The sequence below is a fragment of the Ascaphus truei genome, chromosome 1, assembly GCF_040206685.1.
Source record: "Ascaphus truei isolate aAscTru1 chromosome 1, aAscTru1.hap1, whole genome shotgun sequence".
In the NCBI taxonomy this organism is placed as follows: Eukaryota; Metazoa; Chordata; class Amphibia; order Anura; family Ascaphidae; genus Ascaphus; species Ascaphus truei.
The window spans coordinates 406,103,431-406,126,381 of record NC_134483.1 but is presented as its reverse complement, the minus strand read 5'-3'; the positions used below and the strand labels follow the sequence as shown (position 1 = coordinate 406,126,381).

The 22,951-nt window shown below is 39.6% G+C and overlaps 1 protein-coding gene across 5 annotated transcripts in view; it reads right to left on the bottom strand.

Moving 5' to 3' along the window:
- Window positions 1-22,951, bottom strand: part of FBXW7 (F-box and WD repeat domain containing 7) — a 208,402-nt gene that overhangs the window by 107,020 nt on the left and 78,431 nt on the right. For all 5 annotated transcript variants that reach the window (XR_012803767.1, XM_075613415.1, XM_075613438.1 and 2 more), the window contains one exon: window positions 6,383-6,985. Coding sequence is in view for 4 of the 5 variants with exons in the window: in XM_075613415.1 (XP_075469530.1) it covers window positions 6,383-6,916 (534 nt within the window). In the remaining variant the exon portion in view is untranslated. The remainder of the gene's footprint in view (window positions 1-6,382; window positions 6,986-22,951) is intronic.

The window sequence follows — 22,951 nt, the reverse complement described above, 5'->3', positions numbered from 1 at the left end:
CTCCGGAGATATCCTGTTAAAAACCTATTTTTTTTTTTTATTTTTTTTTTTATTTTTAAGTGTCACCATGTTCTGCCGCTTTAACTAAACAATTACTCAGTAACTGAAATAGAACAGAAAAAAACAAGTGCATACTGAAATAATAAAAGCAAAGTCCACATACAGCTGTGTTTCTTTCAAGGAATTTCATTTTAACCTTACAGAGTACAGACTAGTAATGTCCAGAAAAACCTGAGACCAATACACAGATATTTTAGATGTTTTACCTGGTATGCAGGAATCAATTCTAGAACTCATACCTTAAAGAGATTCATCAGTCCCAACTACTATAACTTCCTTCTCCTTGGTCTCCAACCCCCTCCAACAAATCCAAAAATGCTGCATCCGTTGCACCCTAAGTCACCCCTCTCCTAACTCCGCTGGCTACCAATCCAACAACATTCCCTCTTCAAATTCCTCACACAGGTCTACAAATCTCTCCATGGTCTTGCCCTTCTTTCACTACTCCTTCCCGTCCTCCGCACTACCTGGCCGGCACAACCTGCACTACCCCACCAGCCCCCTGTGCTTACTCTCGATTATCATTTGCGCTACACACACCCCTTTATTGGAATAAGCTCCCCCACCACATCCAATATGCGCCCTCCCCATCACACCATCATCCCATGGTTAACTTATCCCATTCCCTCCCCTATCCTCACACCTTCCCAAAGTCTCTCCAAAATCCTCCAAAGTCACACCTCACCGATCCAATCGCCTCCCCTGTCGCCACTGTCAGCCCCATCACCATGCCACCGACAAAACAATCCAGAGACCTGACCCCAACCTCTCAATGCACCCAACTCATAGTCCGACCATAAATGTTATCACCCCTGCCCACCACAAAGACATCTTAACATTACTCTATGCCCATCGCATGAAATATTCCATCTGTAACACCACCATTGTTTTACCAACTAATATACAGTGCTCTTGATAAGAGCGCTATACAAATTGTTAAATAAATAACTACATTCTTTTACATTTATAAGTAAATTTTATATGTTTTGCTCATGTCCTTACCCCCACATTGTGTTTCACTGCAGAATATGTTGGCGCCATATAAATAAGAGTTTACTCCCCGACCCTAGTTCCGCTTCTAAGGGAACTTTTGAAATTGTGAATGGTGCAAGAGAATCTGATGGTGCAGACCTGGAGAAGTCTCTGAAGCAGGAATAAGAACCACAGCTCATTGTAATGGCAAACATCACAAATGTACAACTTGCAAACAACTACTCAAATTTCTATTTATATTGTTACTCTTTAGCAGGTGCTATTGAACTTAACCCAGTGCCCTCCCCCCCCCCCCCATCTTCAACTCTGTCCCATGCCTTTGAGAATACCCCATTCAAATTCCAAAAAGGACAATCTGTCGCCCATATAAATATCCATAGTCTGTTGCCCAAACTGGATGAACTAAGGGCTTTGTGCCTTATGCATAAGGCCAAAGCCATTGTTCTCACAGAAACATGACTAACTCCTAAAACCCTCTATGCATATATCACCGTTCAGGGATACTCCAATTCCAGGTAAGATAGGTCAAAGAAAGGAGGATGAGGGGTGTTACTTTATATCAAGACACCTTATAATTTATGCTGCTAAATTGCCCCCAAACCCACTTTTTTTTTTTTTTAAATCCTAGTTGGCAAACTCTTCTACCCATTCTCAAAGCCAATTCTTATTGCCGGCATATACCTCCCCCTAAAGCTCCACAACAGTCCCGGACTAAAATCACGCAGTTTCTTTGCACAATTTCCTCTCTGAATGAAGAGTGAGTTGGTTTTTGGGGATTTAAACTACTATTGACTTGACCCAAAAAACAACAAAACCCAGGTACAACTCAAATCACTTAACCCAACTAATTCCCCTACCCACATGGACAAACCTGACATCTCACTATCATTCCTTGCTAGAGACTTTCCTTACACAGTCAGACCACCCCAATCAAGCCCTAAAGTTCTCCTCACTAGAACATTTAGAAACTTTAACCCACAACAGTTTCTGGCTGATCTTACCAACTGTCCTTGGTACAGAATCAATTTAATACCTGACCCCAATTATTTCTAATCAGAGTTCTTGAAACTCTGTGATACCCATGCTCCTCTAAGCAGAATAAGAGTATGGGGCCCACCTTCCGTAGGTAACAACCGACCATATAGTGCTCTACCATTTTAGGAATGCCTTGTGGAAAAGCTACAAAGTAACAGGCACTACCAAGGATCTTAGTGTAACTACAGATGCCTGCGGAATATATGCACAAGGCAAACAAAACACGCAAAAACACAATATTACTCTGATAATCTTCACCAGAATACATCAAATCCAGCACATTTCTGGAAGGTCATCAACAATATATTCCAGCCATCAACCACCATCTAATATCACGAAGGATGATACAGTATTACTCTGACAAATCACACTGGCATTGCAAATGCATTCAATGAATACTTTGTGGGGTGTCCTACTAACTTATTAGCGATACACAATCCGAGCTACAAACATGAAACTCATTCTGAGAGTAACCCAACAGCCCCACCACCTCCCTACAGTGCCCCCAATTTTCAATTTGTTCCAGTAACTGAAGAGAAATTACACAAGTGCTCCTCAAATTAAAACTAAGCATGCAATGTGAACATGACTTACTGCAATCTAATTTCATAAGACTTGGTGCCCCAGACATTGCCACCTTAATCAACTCTATCCTGTCTGCAGGCCATATCCCTAAGACCTGGAAAACTGCCAGAGTTGTCCCAATCTTCAAAAGTGGGGACAAAAACACTGTCTCAAACTACAGGCTGATCTCTCTTCTTCCCTAAGCCAGATGCCAATGCTAATTATATACTATGGGGACATAGTATATGGCACAGCACCCCAAACTCGCCTTAGCAAACAAGACACCCTCTTACAATTCAATATGTTGCTTTGCCTTCCAATGTAACTGCAACACACATCACTGCGAAATGCTCAAAGAACTAGATTGGTCATCACTTGAGTCCAAGCGCCAAGTTCATCTTTCCTGTCTTGCCCTCAAATACTCCCTGGACAAGCAACCCGCTTATCTGAACAAGCTCCTCGCCCCTATCATATACAGCACTTATCACCAGAGATCTGACTCCAAAAGATTGTTCGCGGTCCTAAGGTTAAACAAAGTATCCGGCCGCTCCTAATCTTACCGAGCAACTCACATCGGGAACAAACTATCTGAGACTCTCAAAGCCGCCACCAGTCTAAGTTCTTTCGAAACTATAGCCGTCTCACATTTTAATCTGGGCTGTAACGGTTTGATACGCCTAAAAAGATAAAATATGTTAAACTGTTCATGCAATGTCTTTATACATAATGTATAAATAACCCTGTTCACTTAACGTAACCATGGATTTGTAACGACGTATTTATCATAACCCTGTGCTCATGACATACTTGAAACGAGAGGTAACAATGTATTACTTCCTGGTAAAACATTTTATAAATAAACATAAGGAGTGGGGAGCAGAGCTTTTGGTAATGATCTGAGCCGAGACTGCGCGTGGCAAAGTACATAGGGATTATATTGGAAATGCAGAGAGGGGCTGTGTCATGGAAACAAAGCTTTGTAGGTGAGCACTATAACCTTGAATTTGATTCTGCTGGACACGGGTAGCCAGTGTAGGAATTTGCATGGTACAGCGACAGACATGGAACAGTTGGTGAAGTAGATGAGAATGGCAAGAGCATTTAGCATGGACTGAAAGGGGACAGGCGGACGAGGTTAAAACCAACTAAAAGCAGGTTACAATAGTCCAGTACGGATATTAAGAGTACATGGATTATAATTTTGCTGTATTGCATGGTGAGGGGGAGGCATAGGTTTCGGAGGTGGAAGCAGCAGGAATTAGTGAGGCAGTGGAGGTGTGGTATAAAGGTGAGTGAGGAGTCAAGTATGTAACACCTAGACATCTGGCTTGTGGCATCAGGAGGATAGTGGCGCTATCTATTGTCAGTGAGAAGTCCGGCATGGGGTTAGAATTAGAGGAAGGCAACATGATTAGTTCTGGTTTGGACTTGTTGAGTTAAAGGTATCAGTGGAACATCCGGGCCAAAATCGCAGAAAAACTTTTTGACACAAGTCTGTGCAGAGGGAGTGAGTACAGAAGATGGAAGGTAGATTGGGGTGTCATGAGCGTAGAGGTACTAGGAAAAAACAAATAACTATTAGTTTGTCCAGGAAAAAAAAAGGTGTAAAGAAAAAATAAATAGTGGTCTTAGAACAGCATCCTGGAGACCACAAAAATTGAGTGGACGTGGAGAAGAGGAGATGCCGACAAAGAAAACACTGAAAGATCAGTCAGATGGGATGAGAACTAGGAGAGGATAATACTACAAATGCTATCGAAATGGAGTGCTGTCAACAGTATAAAAGGCAGCTCTGTGGAGTGGATAGGGTAGAAATCAGATTGAAGTGCATAAATGAGGGAATTGGAGGACAGAGTGTCTAATGCAGACTGCAAATATAAGGAAGGCGTTGAAAAAGTTTAGAAGCAAATGGGAGTAGGGAGATTGGGTGTTCGAAAAGTAGTTTGGGTTGAGAGAGGGCTTCTTCGGGGTTTGTGTGACTGAGACATGCTTAAAAATGCAATGAAATGAGCCTGTGCTATCTTAGGCTGCAATTTAAAGTAGCCATGGAGGTAAAAATAAAAACCTTGAAAAAGTTAAGTAGAAGGAACAGTTGCTTAAAATTGAACTCCAAATTGACCTCGTCATGAACTTGCCCCGTGATTTAAAAAATCCTCCAGGGGTGCCCATGCTCAAAAAACATTGTGAACCACTGATCTAATGATCTAAGGAGTAGAGCACACATTCACACACGCCTGACCTGCTAATCTCCAGATTTGCAGGATTTATAAAGTGACCAAATATGCATTTTTGAAGAAGGAGTACATAACGCCTCAACGAGAACTACATTTGTGTCTGACAAATCACACATGCCAAACCTTATTTGTTATTACCAATGGGGTGTCACACTTTATAGGAAGCTTTCACGGCTGTTTTTTGGATTGTGTGCTTGTTTACGTTTTTCTGCCTGCACAGAATTCTGCCGGCCGTCCCTCTTCAACACTGTCACAATCATAACTAGCTTAAGTGTGCTTGGAAATTAACAGGTGTATTATGTCATATAGGGTTTCAAAACGTCGATGTCCACAGGTGGATAACCAATAATAGAGCGCCTAAAATCAAAGTCAAGATGGCACAACTCAATTTGAAGAAGTGAAGCACAGTGCACATGCTGCCCCAAGAATGTCAATCTAATTGAAATACACTATATTAAAAAAGTAAATAAATATACAATGTAGCAGACATTCATTCTAAGCATAAGCAATGATTATATATATATATATATATATATTACACACACATATATAAAAAGATACTTCAAAGTAAGAGGTCGTTTGTAGCTCTTGAAGCGTGGGTACTTAAGCAAACAATGTATCACTTGGTGTGAGAACTCTAGCACAGCACACAGTACTGTACTGTGGATCTGAAAGACGAACATCTTTGGAAAATCGGAAGTTTGCCAAATCTATAAAACTAGGCAAGACAAATCTGCATTGTGTAGGAATTTCTACCCAAAACATTCAAAAAGAAATTGAGGTGCTTCAGTATTTTGTAAAACATTTTCCAATCATTTTTGTATAGGGGACTTTACTATTTCATAATGAATAATCCAAAATGGGCCGACATTAAGGGCCATATTTACGAAGGAGTACGATTCCATAAGATAACACTTGACAAGCCCACTCACGTGGACGTGCAATTAAAGTATCTTCCTTTACCTGAAGGTGCTCTGTGGAATAGTACCGCCTCGTAACAAAGGACTTAAATACTTAAATAAAGATGATGGGTACGTTTTTAATGTTAAAAGGTTGGCACAGCCTTAAACAAAAAATATTTGTCTAAACTATCAACTAGAGCAAAAAAAATAAAATAAAAAATAAAAAAACTAAATAGAAGTTGTGCCTAAATGAGACTTGCAAAGTTACTGTAACCTCCATATTATTAGTGAAAACAAGGGAATATTTTATTTTGAAAACGGAAGGAACAAACTTAACTTTTGCAATGACATGCTATAGAAAAATTACAATACTGTAAAGATGTATGCATATCTTACATGCTATAGAAAAATTACAATACTGTAAAGATGTATGCATATCTTTATGTATATAGCGCCCACTGATTGTGATAATGTATGTTGAAAAGTATTTTAAGAAAACCGCCTTTTGCATATGTTTGCGGTGTTCAGTGTTGATATCAATGTTTATAAATCACATGAGCTTTCCTAAAAAAAAAAAAATGCACTTGTACTCACCTTTGTTTTTGTGTGGAAAGGAGACTGCTGGTGTATGGACATGTCCATCATGCTATTGGAATTTGGAATATCATTGCCATTTGTATGTTCATCCTCCCGGCTGCTATCATCAGACTGATCAAAATCATCACTGTCCTGGTCCATCTCCTCTTTATCCTCATCTTCCACATCGCAAGACTGCTCCTCTTCTTCCTCCTCCTCCTCTTCTTCCTCCTCTTCTTCCTCCTCCTGCTGCTCATTCTCTCCGAGGTCACCGGCAGACTCTTGATCAACTACAACACAGCTGTTGTTGTTTTCTTCCAATGGCTCGTGCTGCGACTCATTTCTCTCTACGCTCCCAGGGCCGTCCTCATTAACCTCCCCATTCTGCACAACGTGCTCCTCCTCTTGCGGTCTTAAATGTTGCTGCTGTTCCTCCTCCTCCTCCACTCTGTTCATTTGCTCCTCATCTGCTTGGCTCGAGGAAGCATTACCTCGCACAGAACCGCCAGTACGTCGCCTCTTGCTGCCCACAGACAGGAGTTCCTGATTCATTTCCAAAAGCCAGCTTGCTACTTCTTGGACCTTGGCTAGACTGTCTGAAGAGGCAAACGTTTTCACATTCTGGATGAAATTAAAAAAATGTAAAAAAAATATTAATACAATTGCAGCAAACCTTTTATCAAAACATTTTTTTACAGTAAGTGGAAGAGAAAATCTAATGACATATGTCCTTGTTCATTCCTATGACTTGTTTATAGTCTGAAAAACACATTTCAACGTAATTAAAACAAACGGTACTTGTACCAAAAACTGGGAATTGCTGCAGTGTTCTCCTTGCTTTTGTTGCCCATGTCACTTATTGCAAAGTGGTCATTAATATTTAATGTGCTTTTCTAGTTATGAACCTTTTTTAACACTTCTATTAGGTTTTACCTTTGAAATCTCTTTTTAGCTTCTTATGGTGGACACACATACACATACGCAACTCAACTATGCTTAAAGCGGCATTTCAAGCTGCCGTTTTAAAGAAAATAATAATTCCAATTCAATATGTGCATCAATACAATCTGCACACAGACAAGTGATTAACTAAGCTGCAGATCGATCCGTTCTCCTGTAATCGATCGCTTGCTCAGGTTATTTAATTCAGTTCTTGCACAGCATTGTGGGCAATGTAGTCCAGCAATATCATTGACTGGGCAGTTACTAGATTCAATTGGTGCACTGCTAGTGAGAGGGCGGGGCTCAAGAGCCAGAGCCTATCAGAAGGGGAAGGGGATGTGACTTAGGAAATGCTTCCTACATTAGAAACATTAAAAATGTCTTTAAAAATTTTTTTTCTTTTTTGAAAAGCTCCAATTATTTTCTCGTAGTACAGAACGGATTTATTAAAAAGAAAACACACGTTGGGTATTGTTTGAACTGCTGCTTTAAATTCCTCCATTTTCAAATGCATTACATGAAGGCTTTTTCAATCTATGGCCAAAGGGACCACTCCATGTTCAGATTGCACTTTTTTTAAGGCACACATCGTTGAATAATTGAGCAAATCCACATGATAGGGGTTGGAGGGTGAGCAGGAGAGTGTGAAGAGTTTTGTCATCTAATAACCCTTATTTGTAATGCAACTCCAAATGGCTCTTCCAACCTAACTATTCAAATCCAGACGAAACATGACCTAAAGTAAGATATTTCAGTCTCCTATTTTTGGTCAATCTTGAGTACGGTTCCATTTTGTCCCCCAACACCACTCCTTTGACTAACAAACACAGACTTCATATAATTGAAAGAGAGTTATGCCAGACACGCCACACTTTATTCTCCTTTATAAAAAGTAGCAGATCCACATTAACCAGGCTCTTGTGCACCATACTACTCCTAATAGTTCTCCACGGCACTCGCACACTTCGGTCTTGATGGTTTCATGGCACAAACCTATTAATCAATGCACAAAACCGGAAAAAAATGTCAATCAACTTTACAACTTCCAAACTCTAAAATGTCCCAAACTCCAATTGCCGTTAAAACAAATTATTTTAATGGAGTTAAAGTATTGAACCGGTAACTTCTTTTAATAAATAAATATAATAAATAAATATATATATTAAATAAATATATATATTAAATAAATATATATATATATATATATATATATATATTAAATAAATAAATATATATTAAATAAATATATATTAAATAAATAAATATATATTAAATAAATAAATAAATAAATATTAAATAAATAAATATATATATTAAATAAATAAATATATATATTAAATAAATAAATATATATTAAATAAATAAATATATATATATATATATAATGAAAATGGCGGGTTGCAAAGGTGCTGTACTTCTCCAGTTATTTATGTTCATTAATAAAATATTAGCAAGAATGGAAAAAGAAGTGTACAATCCTACGACGAGTACCCTACATAATCTATATGCTCTCCCCCCAACCCTCAAGTCAAACTGGAGTTAGACTTAAGTCACAAAAAAATAGGTTCACGCAAGTAGCCCCCCAAGTAGCAATAAAGGTATTGGTGGTCTACACTAGCATGACTTGTGGGAGTAGCAATGAATGCAGGCACTGAATGATGCAACTGTTTCATAGTTTACCAACTCCTTCTCCTGAAATGCTTCTTGTTCTGCACATTTTCCAATCATATGGAATGGGCTGTACCCGACCGACCGAGTGCAGAAGACTCCACTTGGTATCGCTACACAATGCCAAAAGTTCTGTATTAAGTATAAACATTTAGCAATTTAATAATAATAATAGAGATTAGTTTACTACTTCAAATTAGTAAGACATTTCCGACTCCATTTAGGCCTTACACGCTGGCAATTCTGGGAAAAGACAACTCTAGAAGTGGAACAGAAATCACCAATCTTGCATGAACTTTTGATTTCCAGATTTCTTACATGCTCGTTTTAATGCAGGACCTTAGGGAGATCTGTAGAGGAGGTAGTAATCATTGTGGCAGTCCTCCCAAATGATCATCTTTGACATGTCAAATCAAATGGAATTCATAGGACTAATATTTTTTTTAAGTATTGATGTGTCCCATCACCAAATCCCAGGAAGTGATTATCCAATCATTTTGCAGCTACAAACTTGACATATTTAAGGAAGACCAATAATTTATTAGTCGTTTGTAGAATGAATAAAAAATATTACAGTCTGAACAGAAAATAAATTTATAGTTAATGAAAAAAAAAATTATTTTGGAATTAAAAGCAGCAGATTTATTTACAACAAAAGAACATTTATCAGGTTCATTTACTAATTGGTGGCATTCAATTTAATGTCTTTACTGCGTGCAGTACAGCTATTGTGTAATGAATAAGGCCTTTATCTACATACTGCTTACCTATGACTTATCCTTACTGGTATTGCACTCATTTCTTTTTTTTGGCGGAGACAACATCCTGTAAGCAAAGGCAGATATAAATCTATATAAATAGATTTAAAAAAATAGGATTTTATAATGCCCCAAAAATATAATTCTATAAGAGTTGCTTCGTATCTCAGCCTTGATCATCAGGACTTTGGAATTGTTGCTGTGTATTGTACTGTTGGATATGACCATTGTGTATTGTGCGCCTCAATAGTCAGACTTCTGGGCACAAATTTGCAAAGTTAGTGATCACATCTTCTTAAATGATGCCACAATGCAATGCCTCTGACTGACAGGGCTAAGAGAAAGGCCTGAGAGGAAGGAGTACTTTCACTGTACTGCTATGTGGGAATGGGACTTTAAAGACAACCAGAAAGCAGAACAGCTTCAATTGAATAAAACAACAACAAAAAGGCATGAATATTACTCCACCACATAGAAAACCCTAAGGAGACTCAATATCTGCAATCCACACAGCACATAGAGAGCGGAAAGAAATGCTCGGTGAAGCTGCTGGGGGAAATCCAAGAGACGTTTACAATGAGCCGTCAGAATATCCCTGTGGAAATGCGTTACCTCGAGCTTAGGACACATGGAAGACAAAGCAGTTCAGTGTACTTTAACACCTTCTCCATTGCTCTATTAAACCTTTAATACGCGTGTAACCAACAGCTGAAAATAAACACATTCGATTTATTCAAGTAGCAACGCAAAAAATGTTTTAAAAGGTTCTCTTTACATGTAGTTGATTATGCATTACCTCGCTTATCATATTAACTAATTGGCTTTGGCAGGGTCAACATTCACACAAAGGAACAAACAAATAAAGGATAACACAAATTGACTGTCATTAATTCAAAGTAGTGAGAACAATCTTCAGAGCCAGTTCGGGAGGTGTGAGAGCGTATACATTTGCCTGCTATCTGAACTGACCAGCTAAACCTCACAGAAAATATTAAATAAAGGCCTGGGGCTGTGAGCGCGTTAAAGTGCTGCAATCCATCTCCTTTTGGGAATATGAGGGAAGTGACACTTCTGGTGAATCAAGTTTTCAAGAGCTCGATTTAAAAGCTGGTAAGCACTTAGGCCTGGATTGCGGATTTTCAGTTGTTTCAAAGCACTTCTACTTTCTTATTATTTTAGGTAAAAAGACTGTGTAGCTTCTTCGTCACGGAGAACGGCATTGGGTTTCCAGTTCCTCCGGCAAAGGTTTAAGGGAGAAGGAGCAGCAGGAAGAAAATCCATAAATCGCAGTAATTGACAGCTCCGATTATAAATGTTTTAAACACTTCATTTATTAAACAAACCACCAAAATAATCCTCAGTGCCCAATGTACACAGCCCCAAAGTGCCGACAACATTTTTGCATCAAGAGCACGTGATAGGTAATGTAGTCGACAAATGGGCCTCCTCTTCTGTTCTAATCGCAGGCTCTGTTTTCGGAGTGCACCGGGCATGGTCACCTCTACCGATGTAGAAGACATTATTGCACCCGGTATTTTGCGGAATTATTTGCATTAAAGAATAATGCATCCAAATGTGCGCCAGTGGTAATGCATTATTGTACGATAACGGGTGCCACCACTGTAAATACAAGTGAGAGGGGGAGAGGAGCAGGCGTATAATGTTCACACGGGCAACCTAAAAGATAAAGTAGCAGATGCTACGCCCAAGTTCTATAATGTCTGGCAAGTTAATTACATAAACATACATCATTTGTTCTCCATAAAAGCATATAACAAAGTAGTCGGCACTCACAATAGGTCATATACCTTATTTTAACGAGGCAATCTAAGCAGCACTTTCAAAAATATATATTTTTTATTGTTTTAATATATTCAGCATTTGATTACCTTGATTGAAAACCAAGTACCTACAGTAAGCTGCCGATCGATATGTTTTCCCGTGATCGATTAGCAAAATCCTGCTTCCCAGGGTTCAGTAAATGCTTGCCTTTCAGTTTAAAATCAATCCTTCAGTCAGTGTAACTCAGCAGCTACAATGTATTCTTATATTACTAAGGTAACATTATCTATTATAGTTTGCAGCTCAAAATGCTGGGAATATTGGTAACATATCACAGACAGGAAAGTGTGGCTAAAATCTTGCACTGCTAGGGAATAACAAAAAAAAATTAAAAAAATGCAATTATGATCTAATACTGCAGATCCGTTTAACAATTTAAAAAAAAAAAAAAAAATTTAACCTGTAGGATATTGCATGAATTACTCCTTTCATCTCCAGATAAACCATAGGAAGGACAGGAGATCAAACCCAAAATAGACCGTGACCTGCATCTCTGCATCAAAGCCGCAAACAAACTGACAAATTAAAGTTCTTGAAGAAAATGGTATTTGAGCTATTTTTGCCACCTATGCTGGAGACAGATAGCATATAAGAAAGGATACAAGTGCAGTTAGAGACCCGGTTAACATCATTTATGAAGCTAAATGGTCTGCAACTCTAATCGGTCATACTGCATCACGAATTCACTAAATCCCATGTTGAAATGCACCATCAGCTGCATAACAAAGATTAATTCCATGAAACCTCTCCACATTGTTTTCCATAATATCTGCTCATCTGCAAGTCAACTTCCTGACTCTTGATATCTGCATCTTCGCACTGTGTGATGCTGGCGACGCTCAAGCAGGTTTGGTGACCTTGAGTGACACATGGGGGATGTAACCTGGAGTAAAGCATTGTATGTACTGTACTTTCCATGAAGTCACTGCTTGCCTTTATTCATCATAGGCACTTGCATTTCCCAGAGCTACTGTTCGGTCTCAGACCGGGCTCTGACACTTCAAAGGCAAATCCTGCTCTAAGAGCTTTGCTTTCCTCTGGACTATTCTTTGCCATCGGTTTCCCAGAACAATACTGCAACCACTGTAGTAATTTCTATATTTAGCTACACATCTGAACTCAAGTGGATTACATAGAAAGAAGAAACTGCAATGGTCTCTGAATTAAGACAGGGGGTTGGTGTATAAAACGAGCAAGACGACTGCACACAATATTAGCGCCGTCTTCAAACAACCCATCTATAAGAATAACGGTCTTCAAATATTAGGCACCCCTCATGGGTACAGATTCACTAAATGGTGTTAAGCTTTAGAACGTCTTAATTCTCATTCATTTAAATGGGATTCAAAGCGTGCTCAAGCTTAGCCCCATTTAGAGAATCTATACCAATAGATCTGTGACTCTATTGATACATTCCGTTATTTAAAACAATTGCAATGGAAATTTCAAGAAAAGCAGGGAAATCACAATGATTTATTTGGATGAGAAGGAGAAATAGAAAGTAAAAAGCAATTTATTAAAGATCTATACACTATTACAGTTGTGACAATATATTATTACATTGATTCTGATGTATATAGAAAGACACTACATCTGTATCAACCTATACTAAAAAGAAATACGATTGTTTATGTGCACCGTGATCAATAAAACAGGCTGTTCTGGCATTAAACTAATGCTCAGAAAATAATTTCAAAAAAGGACAAAAAAAAAAAAAAAATACAAGTTCCTCTGCTCCACATGGACCATACTCGTGCCCCTGAGCTATTTGGGGGATAACATAGAAGATCATCATCTAGCAGGGCACAAAATAAAACACTACCAATGACCGGCCAGTCATAAATCACATGCAGGTCCAGGTGATTCACCACCTCCTACTGGTATCCGACTAGATTGTTTTGGCTAGTAAATGAAATAAATTAAAACAAGTTAACTTTTGGTGGATGGATAAAAAGCTGATGGGAGGTGAAACTAAACTGGGCTGACCTAACTAGCAGGCAATTGGAAACAAGTTACGTCAGGCTCCAATTTAGGGCTGGAGTTGGTTGACTCACTGGCATTAATGGGATACATACTGTCCTCCTTTCCACATTGTACTACACTGTGGAATATATTGGTAAGATACAAATAAAGGATAATACAAGTGTTGCACCTCTTGCTGTCTTTTTAGTCAATTTTGTGTTATTTAAAAAAAGAAATAGAAACGTGAACACCAGCTCTGGACTAGATGCGCTTGACAGCGCTGACACTTCTCTTACATCTCCATTACTTTGTATACTTTGTTTTTGAATTATTTATTTTTTTATTTTTAAAGGGCCAGGTGTGGATAAGCGTGAGATGGAAGAAAAATGATGGCTACATTCCAGTGAACTTAATGTCTAATTTAGAAAGAAGGATGTGAACCCCAAACGCATAGGATTGTCATCAACTTAGATCCTCAGAATCTCACATATGAGTTTTATAAATAAATAAAAAACGTTAAAAAGACAAAAAAATAAACAGTTTAGAATTGAGGGGAGACTGTGTTCCCTACTACTACATTTAAAAGACTAATTCAAACAAGCATTCCATAATACATTAGTCCTCAATCACTTCATTTGCAAGATTAATTCCAAGGGTCTAAATGACCCAGCAAAGAACGTCTGTGATTACACCTAGAAGACGGGGCGATAGTCAGTTCTATCACTTCAGCATAATACGACAATTAGACGATGTAGCATAGTGCAAAAGGTTGTTTCAGACACTATCATAAAAAAGAAAATAAGAGGATAGATGATGCCGGTAAGCAGTACAGAAAAGGGAACTGTGAGATTGATGGGCATACAGAGAGGGTTCTTCTAAAATCATATCCTAGCAGACCGGTAATCCATGTGCTGCCTAAAATACACAAACCACTAATCAATCCACCCGGCAGGCTGATTATTGCAGCTACAGGCTCCATCTGTCAGCCAATCTCCCAATACGTACACTTTGCCGCCATATGTACAGGAGACCAGAGCACAAAGCAGAACAGGCTTTTTTTTTTTTTTTTTTTTCTTATGATGATTACGGCAGAAAGCATTAAGTAGTTTAATCAATCTGGTACACGAGAGGTTAACGTTGGTTACACATTAAAAATAGAAGAATTGTAATATGTTTTTTTTTCTTTTTAATACAGGATTAAAGCAGGGAGTCTCTGGAGCTGAACTCCGTTAATTTCAGGTCCGGAACCACTCCAGGGTTCACATTGTGGCTGATTTTCTAAGCTCCGGGCCCTGTGGGCCAATAGGAAGCCGTGACGTAATCCTGTGCGGCTTCCTATTGGCCCAAATTCAACCTATGCTAAAGACAACAGATACTTCATCCTATATTATCCTGTATTTGTTATGGAACTAGAGAGAGTGCAGAGAAGAGCCACCAAATTAATAAAGGGGATGGACAATCTAATTTATGAGGGGAGGCTAGCGAAATTAGATTTATTTACATTAGAAAAGAGGTGTCTAAGAGGGGATATGATAACTATATACAAATATATTTGGGGACAGTACAAGGAGCTTTCAAAAGAACTATTCATCCCACGGGCAGTACAAAGGACTCTGGGCCATCCCTTTAGGTTGGAGGAAAGGAGATTTCACCAGCAACAAAGGAAAGGGTTCTTTATAGAAAGGGCAGTTAAAATGTGGAATTCATTACCCATGGAGATCGTGATGGCAGATACAATAGATTTGTTCAAAAAAAGGTTGGACATCTTTTTAGAAAGGAAAGGTATACAGGGATATACCAAATAAGTAAACATGGGAAGAATGTTGATCCAGGCCCAGGGAGTCGTCAAGGAATTTATTTTTCCCCTTGGATGATATTTCACTGGGGATTTTTGTTTGCCTTCCTATGGATCAATATACTCTAAGTATAGATATAGGATAAAGTATCTGTAGTCTAAATTTAGCATGGGTTGAACTTGTATTGTATGTCTTTATTTATATAGCGCCATTAATGTATATAGCGCTTCACATGTGGTGATCAAATAAATAACAGATAATATAAATAACGGATCATGGGAATAAGTGCTTTAGACATCAAAGTAACATTAAGGAAGAGGAGTCCCTGCTCAGAGGAGCTTACAGTCTAATTGGTATGTAGGGAGAACGTACAGAGACAGGAGGAGGGAGTTCTGGTAAGTGCGTCTGCAGGGGGCCAAGCTTTATGTATCATGTGTTCAGAATATCCACTGTGCTATTCATATGCTTCTTTAAGCAAGTGTGTCTTAAGGTGGGTCTTAAAGGTGGATAGAGAGGGTGCTAGTCGGGTACTGAGGGGAAGGGCATTCCAGAGGTGTGGGGCAGTCAGTGAAAAAGGTTTAAGGCGGGAGAGGGCTTTAGATACAAAGGGGGTAGAAAGGCGACATCCTTGAGAAGGACGCAAGAGTCTGGATGGTGCATAACGACAAATTAGGGCTGAGATGTAAGGAGGGGCAGAAGAGTGTAAAGCTTTAAAAGTGAGGAGAAGAATGGAGTGTGAGATGCGGGATTTGATCGGAAGCCAGGAGAGGGATTTCAGAATGGGAGATGCTGAGACAGATCTAGGAAAGAGTAGAGTGATTCTGGCAGCAGCGTTTAGGATAGATTGTAGGGAAGACAGGTTAGAGGCAGGAAGGCCGGACAGCAGGAGGTTACAGTAATCAAGACGGGAGAGAATGAGGGCCTGAGTCAGAGTTTTAGCAGTCGAGCAACAGAGGAAAGGGCGTATCTTTGTTATATTGCGGAGAAAAAAGCGACAGGTTTTAGAAATGTTTTGAATGTGAGGGGCGAATGTGAGAGAGCCGTCGAGTGTGACCCCTAGGCGGCGTGCTTGGGCTACTGGGTGAATGATCGTAGTTCCAACAGTAATGTGGAAGGAGGTAGTAGGGCCAGGTTTGGGAGGAAGTATGAGGAGCTCTGTTTTAGCCTTGTTGAGTTTAAGGTGGCGGAGGGCCATCCAGGATGATATAGCAGAGAGACATTCAGAAACTTTGGTTTGTACAGCAGGTGTAAGGTCGGGTGTTGAAAAGTATATTTGTGTGTCGTCAGCATAGAGGTGATAATTAAACCCAAAAGATGTTATTAGGTCACCTAGAGAGAGTGTGTACAGAGAAAAGAGAAGAGGTCCCAGGACAGATCTGAGAGATCAGTAGAGGAGGAGGAGGTGTTAGCAGAAGAGACACAAAGTACGATGGGAGAGGTAGGATGAGATCCAGGATAGAGCTTTGTTTCGAATACCAAGAGTATGGAGAATGTGAAGGAGAAGAGGGTGATCCACAGTATCAAATGCTGCAGAGAGGTCGAGTAATATGAGCAGAGTGTAATGACCTCTGTCTTTGGCAGCATGGAGGTCGTCAGTTATTTTAGTGAGGGCTGTTTCCGTGGAGTGAGCAGTGCGGAAGCCAGATTGTAGAGGGTCTAGGAGAGAATAGGTGTTGAGAAAATGGAGCAAGCGAGAGAATACAAGACGTTGAAGGAGTTTAGAGGCAAAAGGCAGGAGGGAGACAGGTCGATGGTTAGAAAGACAGGAAGGGTCAACAAGCTTGCTGTTTTTAAGTAATGGTATGACTGTTGCATGTTTGAAGGAGGATGGAAAGGTTCCAGAGCAGAGGGAGGAGTTAAAAATGTGTGAGCATAGGGATTATAGTAGGAGCAAGAGGTTTTAGGAGATGGGAGGGAATGGGGTCAAGAGGGCAAGTGGTCGTGGGAGAAGAGGCGGTCAACTAGATGGATGCATGTTATTTTTTCAACTTCATCTACTATGTAACTTACAGTATATTCATCCATAGGAAGGCAAACAAAAAACCCCTGTAAAATATCATCTAATGATCTCCTAAGGGAACAAATAAATTCTTGGCAAATATTGGCATTCAGATGACTCCCTGGATCAACATCCTTCCCATGTTTACTTCTAAGGTATATCCCTGCATACCTTTCCTTTCTAAAATGATGTCCAACCTATTTTTGAAGATATCTATTGTATCTGCCATCACAGTCTCCATGGGTAATGAGTTCTGTGAAAGCCCTTTCCACTATTGCTGATGAAATCTCATTTCCTGCAACCTTAAGGGATGAGCCTGTGTCGTTTGTACTGCCCTTGTGATGAATAGTTCTTTTGAAAGCTCCTTGTATTGTCCTCGAATATATTTGTATATAGTGATCATATCCCCTCTTAGACGTCTCTTTACTAAGGTAAACAAATCTAATTTAGCTAGCCTCTCCTCATAAATCAGATGATCTACCCCCTTTAATAATTTGGTGGCTCTTCTCTGCATTCTCTCTAGTTCCATAATGTCTTTTCTAAGGACGGGTGCCCCAAATTGTACTCCATATTCATGGTGGTCTCACTAATGCTTTATAAAAGGGGCATAATTATGTTACTTCCCTTCCATCCATTGCCCGTTTAATGTAAGATAGGATCTTGTTTGCATTTGCAGCTACTGCATGACTTTGGGCACTATTGCCAAGTCTGCTGTGTAGAAGCACTCCTAAATCCTTCTCCATCAAAGATTCTCCTCATGTATCCCATTTCATTTGTAAATTGCCTGTTAATTCGCGTTTTCGAAATACATAACCTTACATTTATCTGTATTAAACCTCATCTGCTATTTAGCTGTCCAAGTTTCCAATCTATCCAAGTCCTTCTGGAGAGAAATTACATCCTGCTCGGATTCTACTACCTTATACAATTTAGTATCAGCAAAGATGGAGACTTTGCTCTCTATGCCAACCTCAAGGTCATTAAAAAACAAGTTAAAAAGCAGGGGTCCCAGTACCGATCCTTTAGGTGCTCCCTTCACAACTTTAGCCAAACCTGAAAAAGTTCTATTTATGACAATACTCTTGTCTATCCTTCAACCCGTTCTCAATCCGGGTGCAAATATTTTTTCAGAGTCCCAATTTGCTTTATTTTGTACTCTAACCTCATGTGCAACCGTGTCAAAAGCCTTGCAAAATCTAAGTAGACCACATCAACAGCAATATCTTCACTCAATATGTCAAATCTATTGGGATGGGCCAGCTCAGAACTGGCCTGTCTCTTCCCCCCTGCTTCCCTTTCTGTTACCCAGCTACCTACCTGTTCCTGGTCTTCAATCTCAGCTCCACCATCTGCACCACTAGTCCCAGCCAGGGCGTGCTCAGTGAGCAATAAACTCCTTTCAAGATCGTCAATATCCCAAGGTTTCTCTTCAGATCAGCAATCTGAGACTAAAGAGACCATCCGCTCACACTTCCCACCGTGGTATGCTCCCTGGAACAGCTGCTCCAAGTGCACATACATGTGGCAAGATGTGCATAGAGTGGCATTCACAATCCTGCTCATAGTTGCAACTATGGAGTTATAAAAGTGCTAACAATTTACTGTACCTCCGTATACTATACCTTATTTCACCCCTTCCTTGTTCCAATTTTTGCTGGTTCTAACTCAACTCTTAATAGAAACAGCACTTGAAATCAAACAATAATCCAGTCACAAATCAGGAAAAGCAAGCTCAGGATTCGTTACAAGCCTCTGTTTTAAAGAGAGACACACACTAAGCAGCCGTGTTAGATTAGCAATGAACTAACCACACCCCCCAAAATTAAAAAACCCCAACAAAGTTAGACTTTCAGTTAACACACAATTTCAAAAGAATTAACCCACTGTACACGCCAAGTTCAGCACCCCTGCTAGTATACACTAGTACAGGGGTGCTCAAACTGGGGAGCGCAAGACTTTCTGGTGGGGGGGGAGGAGTGCGGAAGTTACAGAGGCCCCGTGCTCTTCCTGAAGGCATTTAAATTAAATGCCCGGGGCGCAGTGAAGACCTCTAACTTCCCTTACCTTGGCAGCCTCTGGCGACGCGTCATCAAGTGATGTTGCGTCGTCATGGCTACGTGACATCAGAACGCCGGAGATGAGGTAAGGAGGGGGAGTGCAGTGGAAAAAGTTTGCAAACACCTGCACTAGTATATATAGCACAGCACTTCCCTTCCTGTTCCAACTCCACGCTTGACACAAATAGCACTTGAAATAAAGCAGTAATTCAGTCACACAGATGAGAACATAATGAGATTATATTGATAATACAAACGCTGCAGCGAGGGTGGCATCATTCTAAGTATTATAGCAATAACGTTATGAGCGGGTTACTATATGCAGGCAAGTTTATAAGCAAAACTTTAGGTTTTTTTTTCCTTTCTACTTTAGCTGTGAAACTGTCATGGGCGCCGATTGATGAAAAGGGGTGTTGTGTGTGGGTGTGTGTGTGGGTGTGTGTATGTGGGTGTGTGTGGGTGTGTGTGTGAACGCAGAAGGTTTCTGGTATAAAATCTTGCATGTGTGAATAGAAATTTAGATTTCAACCAATATACGTTAAGTCTCTTACTTTTCAGCTCAAGACATTTTTGAGGAAGAAACCTTATACTGAACATGTTTAGTGGTAACTTATAGGAATATTTTTGTTTGTCCTGATTATTTTGATGAAACGGTCTATATTTATTTTATACTGTATGTTTCTCATTGTATTTTTCTGTCATTTTAGCACTGTATTAAATCTAAAACTTAAGAAGTAATGGACTTTGGGCTTGCATTGACCTTTTCAGACACATTTTGCTATAACAGATGTGTGTGTAAGTGTGTAGTTTCTTTCATAAAACAGTGACACGAGACTCTAAAAATGTATATTTTTGATATTTCTTTGGTGGTTGCAGCAGAATCAAGATAGATATTGTGACAGCGTGAGGGTAGATATTAGTAATTCGAGGGACCTGAGCATAGGTGAAGGCGAGTTCGCTGGTTAGCCGTGTGTAGTTACCCATGTCACATGCTCACAAGTGTGTGTTCGTGACAGATGGTATATTGGGACTGATTGAGGGTATATATTAGCCATCTGAAGAGCCTTTGCGGATGGTGAAAAGTGGGTCAGCTAGATAGTGGTGTACTAACCCTCATCACATATACAAGTCACATGCTCACACACAAATAAATACGTGTATATTTACCAGTATTAAAATAACACAGAAGTGAACAGTTGAAATGCCTACAGGTATTTAACATCCAAAAAAGGCCACTTAGCATTCAACACACCAAGAAAGTTAAGTAATTTGCAACAAACATGTCTCGATGTTAATATAGCAAATGCCTCTGCATTCATGTAACCACATTTGTATCACTGGCTATTTGGGGGTGGTTATACTATACTAGGACAATTTAGGAGTAGTAATATATATATATATATATATATATATATATATATATACATATATACATATATACAGTGTTCGACAAACCTATACATTTGCTCGCCCCAGGTGGTACTAGGTGGCGAGTAGATTTTTTGGTGATTTGTCAACCACTATATATATATATATAGCCATCTTATTCTGTTTTGACTAGCTTGCAGATTGTGTAGATATGTCTTGTAGAAACAGGCTTGATGGATGCTAGCTATATATATATATATATATATATATATATATATATATATATATATATATATATATATATATATATATATATATATATATATATATATATATCATCCATCAAGCCTGTTTCTACAAGACATATCTACACAATCTGCAAGCTAGTCAAAACAGAATAAGATGGCCAAGTCTATACCTCTCAATCTGAATTAAGTTCAATAGGGGGAACTGATATCCACTGCAACAGATATCCTGATCAGAAAAACAAACATAGAACATAGGACATAATAGGCTGTGTTAAACAGGTTAATAGTTTCCAATAAAACCAAGCAATACAATTGCAAGCATTTCTAAATAAAGCACTGGGAACATTGGTAGCGGTATACTGCGGCCCAGTAAGCAAACCATGAACACATGAGAGAATGTAAAGGATCGTTGTCAATGTAACACACACAACAAACATCTTACAAGTAATGTTATGAAGATAAAATAGAAATCTCATGGGGCAGAATCATGCTGGTCTGAACTGCCAGGAGCCTTCTAATTCAGGGGACACTGAAAGCAGAAGACCAGGAACTTTAAGAAAGCAAGAGAGGGTGCATAGCACAGTGCCCTTATTAACTGGTTCATCAGCATAAAGTGGACTGGAGACTAACTTTTTTGCAAGTGCTAGGAAAAAATACTGAATTGAAGGCTTTAAATACAAAACAGCAGCAGAAAAAAAAAAAAAAAAAAAAAGGTAAGCATGGGTGCTGCTGCTGTAACATTTCATCAAATGAATATGAAGACAGTGAATAGACAACCTGCAGGCCAAATTCAGACCACCGCCGCTTTGGAATGGACAGTGGACCTTTAGTGCCTCCTCCCACCCAGGACCTAACTAGCTCCTTGCACCCCCACTCTCCTCTCGCCCAGTTCCCCCATGCAGGACACACGGCAGTCATCTTTCAATCACAAGGTCCAATTGCAGGCGGCTTCCTGCCGCAGTCTCTCCTGAAGCACAGGTACAGCCCCCTCAAGATGTTACCCGCTCCCCCTCGATCATTTCCTGCCCAGTTACGCACGAGTCAACCTTGATTTAAAAAAATCATTCCCTGCCCTCCTCCCAATGGGATTGTGTAATGTAGGATAGAGAAATCATTTGATACTCAGAGCAGAAAAGTTACATTTGTACTCAGAACATGACTCTGCAATGTTTCTCACTATAAAAAGGATCTCCAGTTACAGATTAAGGGACATAAATAGAATTATACTTCCATGCAAAGGTGACAAAAGGGACGCACTTTTACTCACGGATCACATATTGGATTTACAAAATGGAGAAGGTGACGCAGAGGTGAGAATAATAATAGCATGTTCTTGTATACGTAGAGCTTTACAGGGATATTTTGCAGGCACAGGTCCCTGCCCCGTGGAGCTTAGAATCGTTGTTTTTGGTGCCTGGGGCACAGGGAGATAAAGTGACTTGCCCAAGGTCACAAGGAGCCGACAAGAATAAAATATCTAGAAATGCAGTTTCCTCAATACTACAAGATATATTTCCCGAAATAATGATTTCAATTAGACTCTGAAGTGACTGAATGATACAATGCTCACAAACATACAAGGTGGGATTTATGATCGGGGGATTAGTATGTGTTAAATGTCCAGCCAGAGGAAACAAAATGACCTGCAAATCTCACAGGCCACAAGGACCAATGCGTGTAGAAGGAGAAGGAGCAAAGCAAAGATGCAACATTGGTTGCAGCTTCCTACTGAATGGCTATTTCAATTCCCGAGCGGTAACAGCAGTCCATCTCCAGAGGACCCCCTGGTTCCTCCTTTTCAGTTGCTAAAGCATAGCACCATTTGTAGACGTGGGCCTAAGTTGGGATTGACGCTTCAAAAGGATTGGTAGTAAAGTATTTTTAACTCTACATTCATCACTGCAGCTTAACCATCGCAGCACTATTTTTGCACTTACTGGGGCAGTT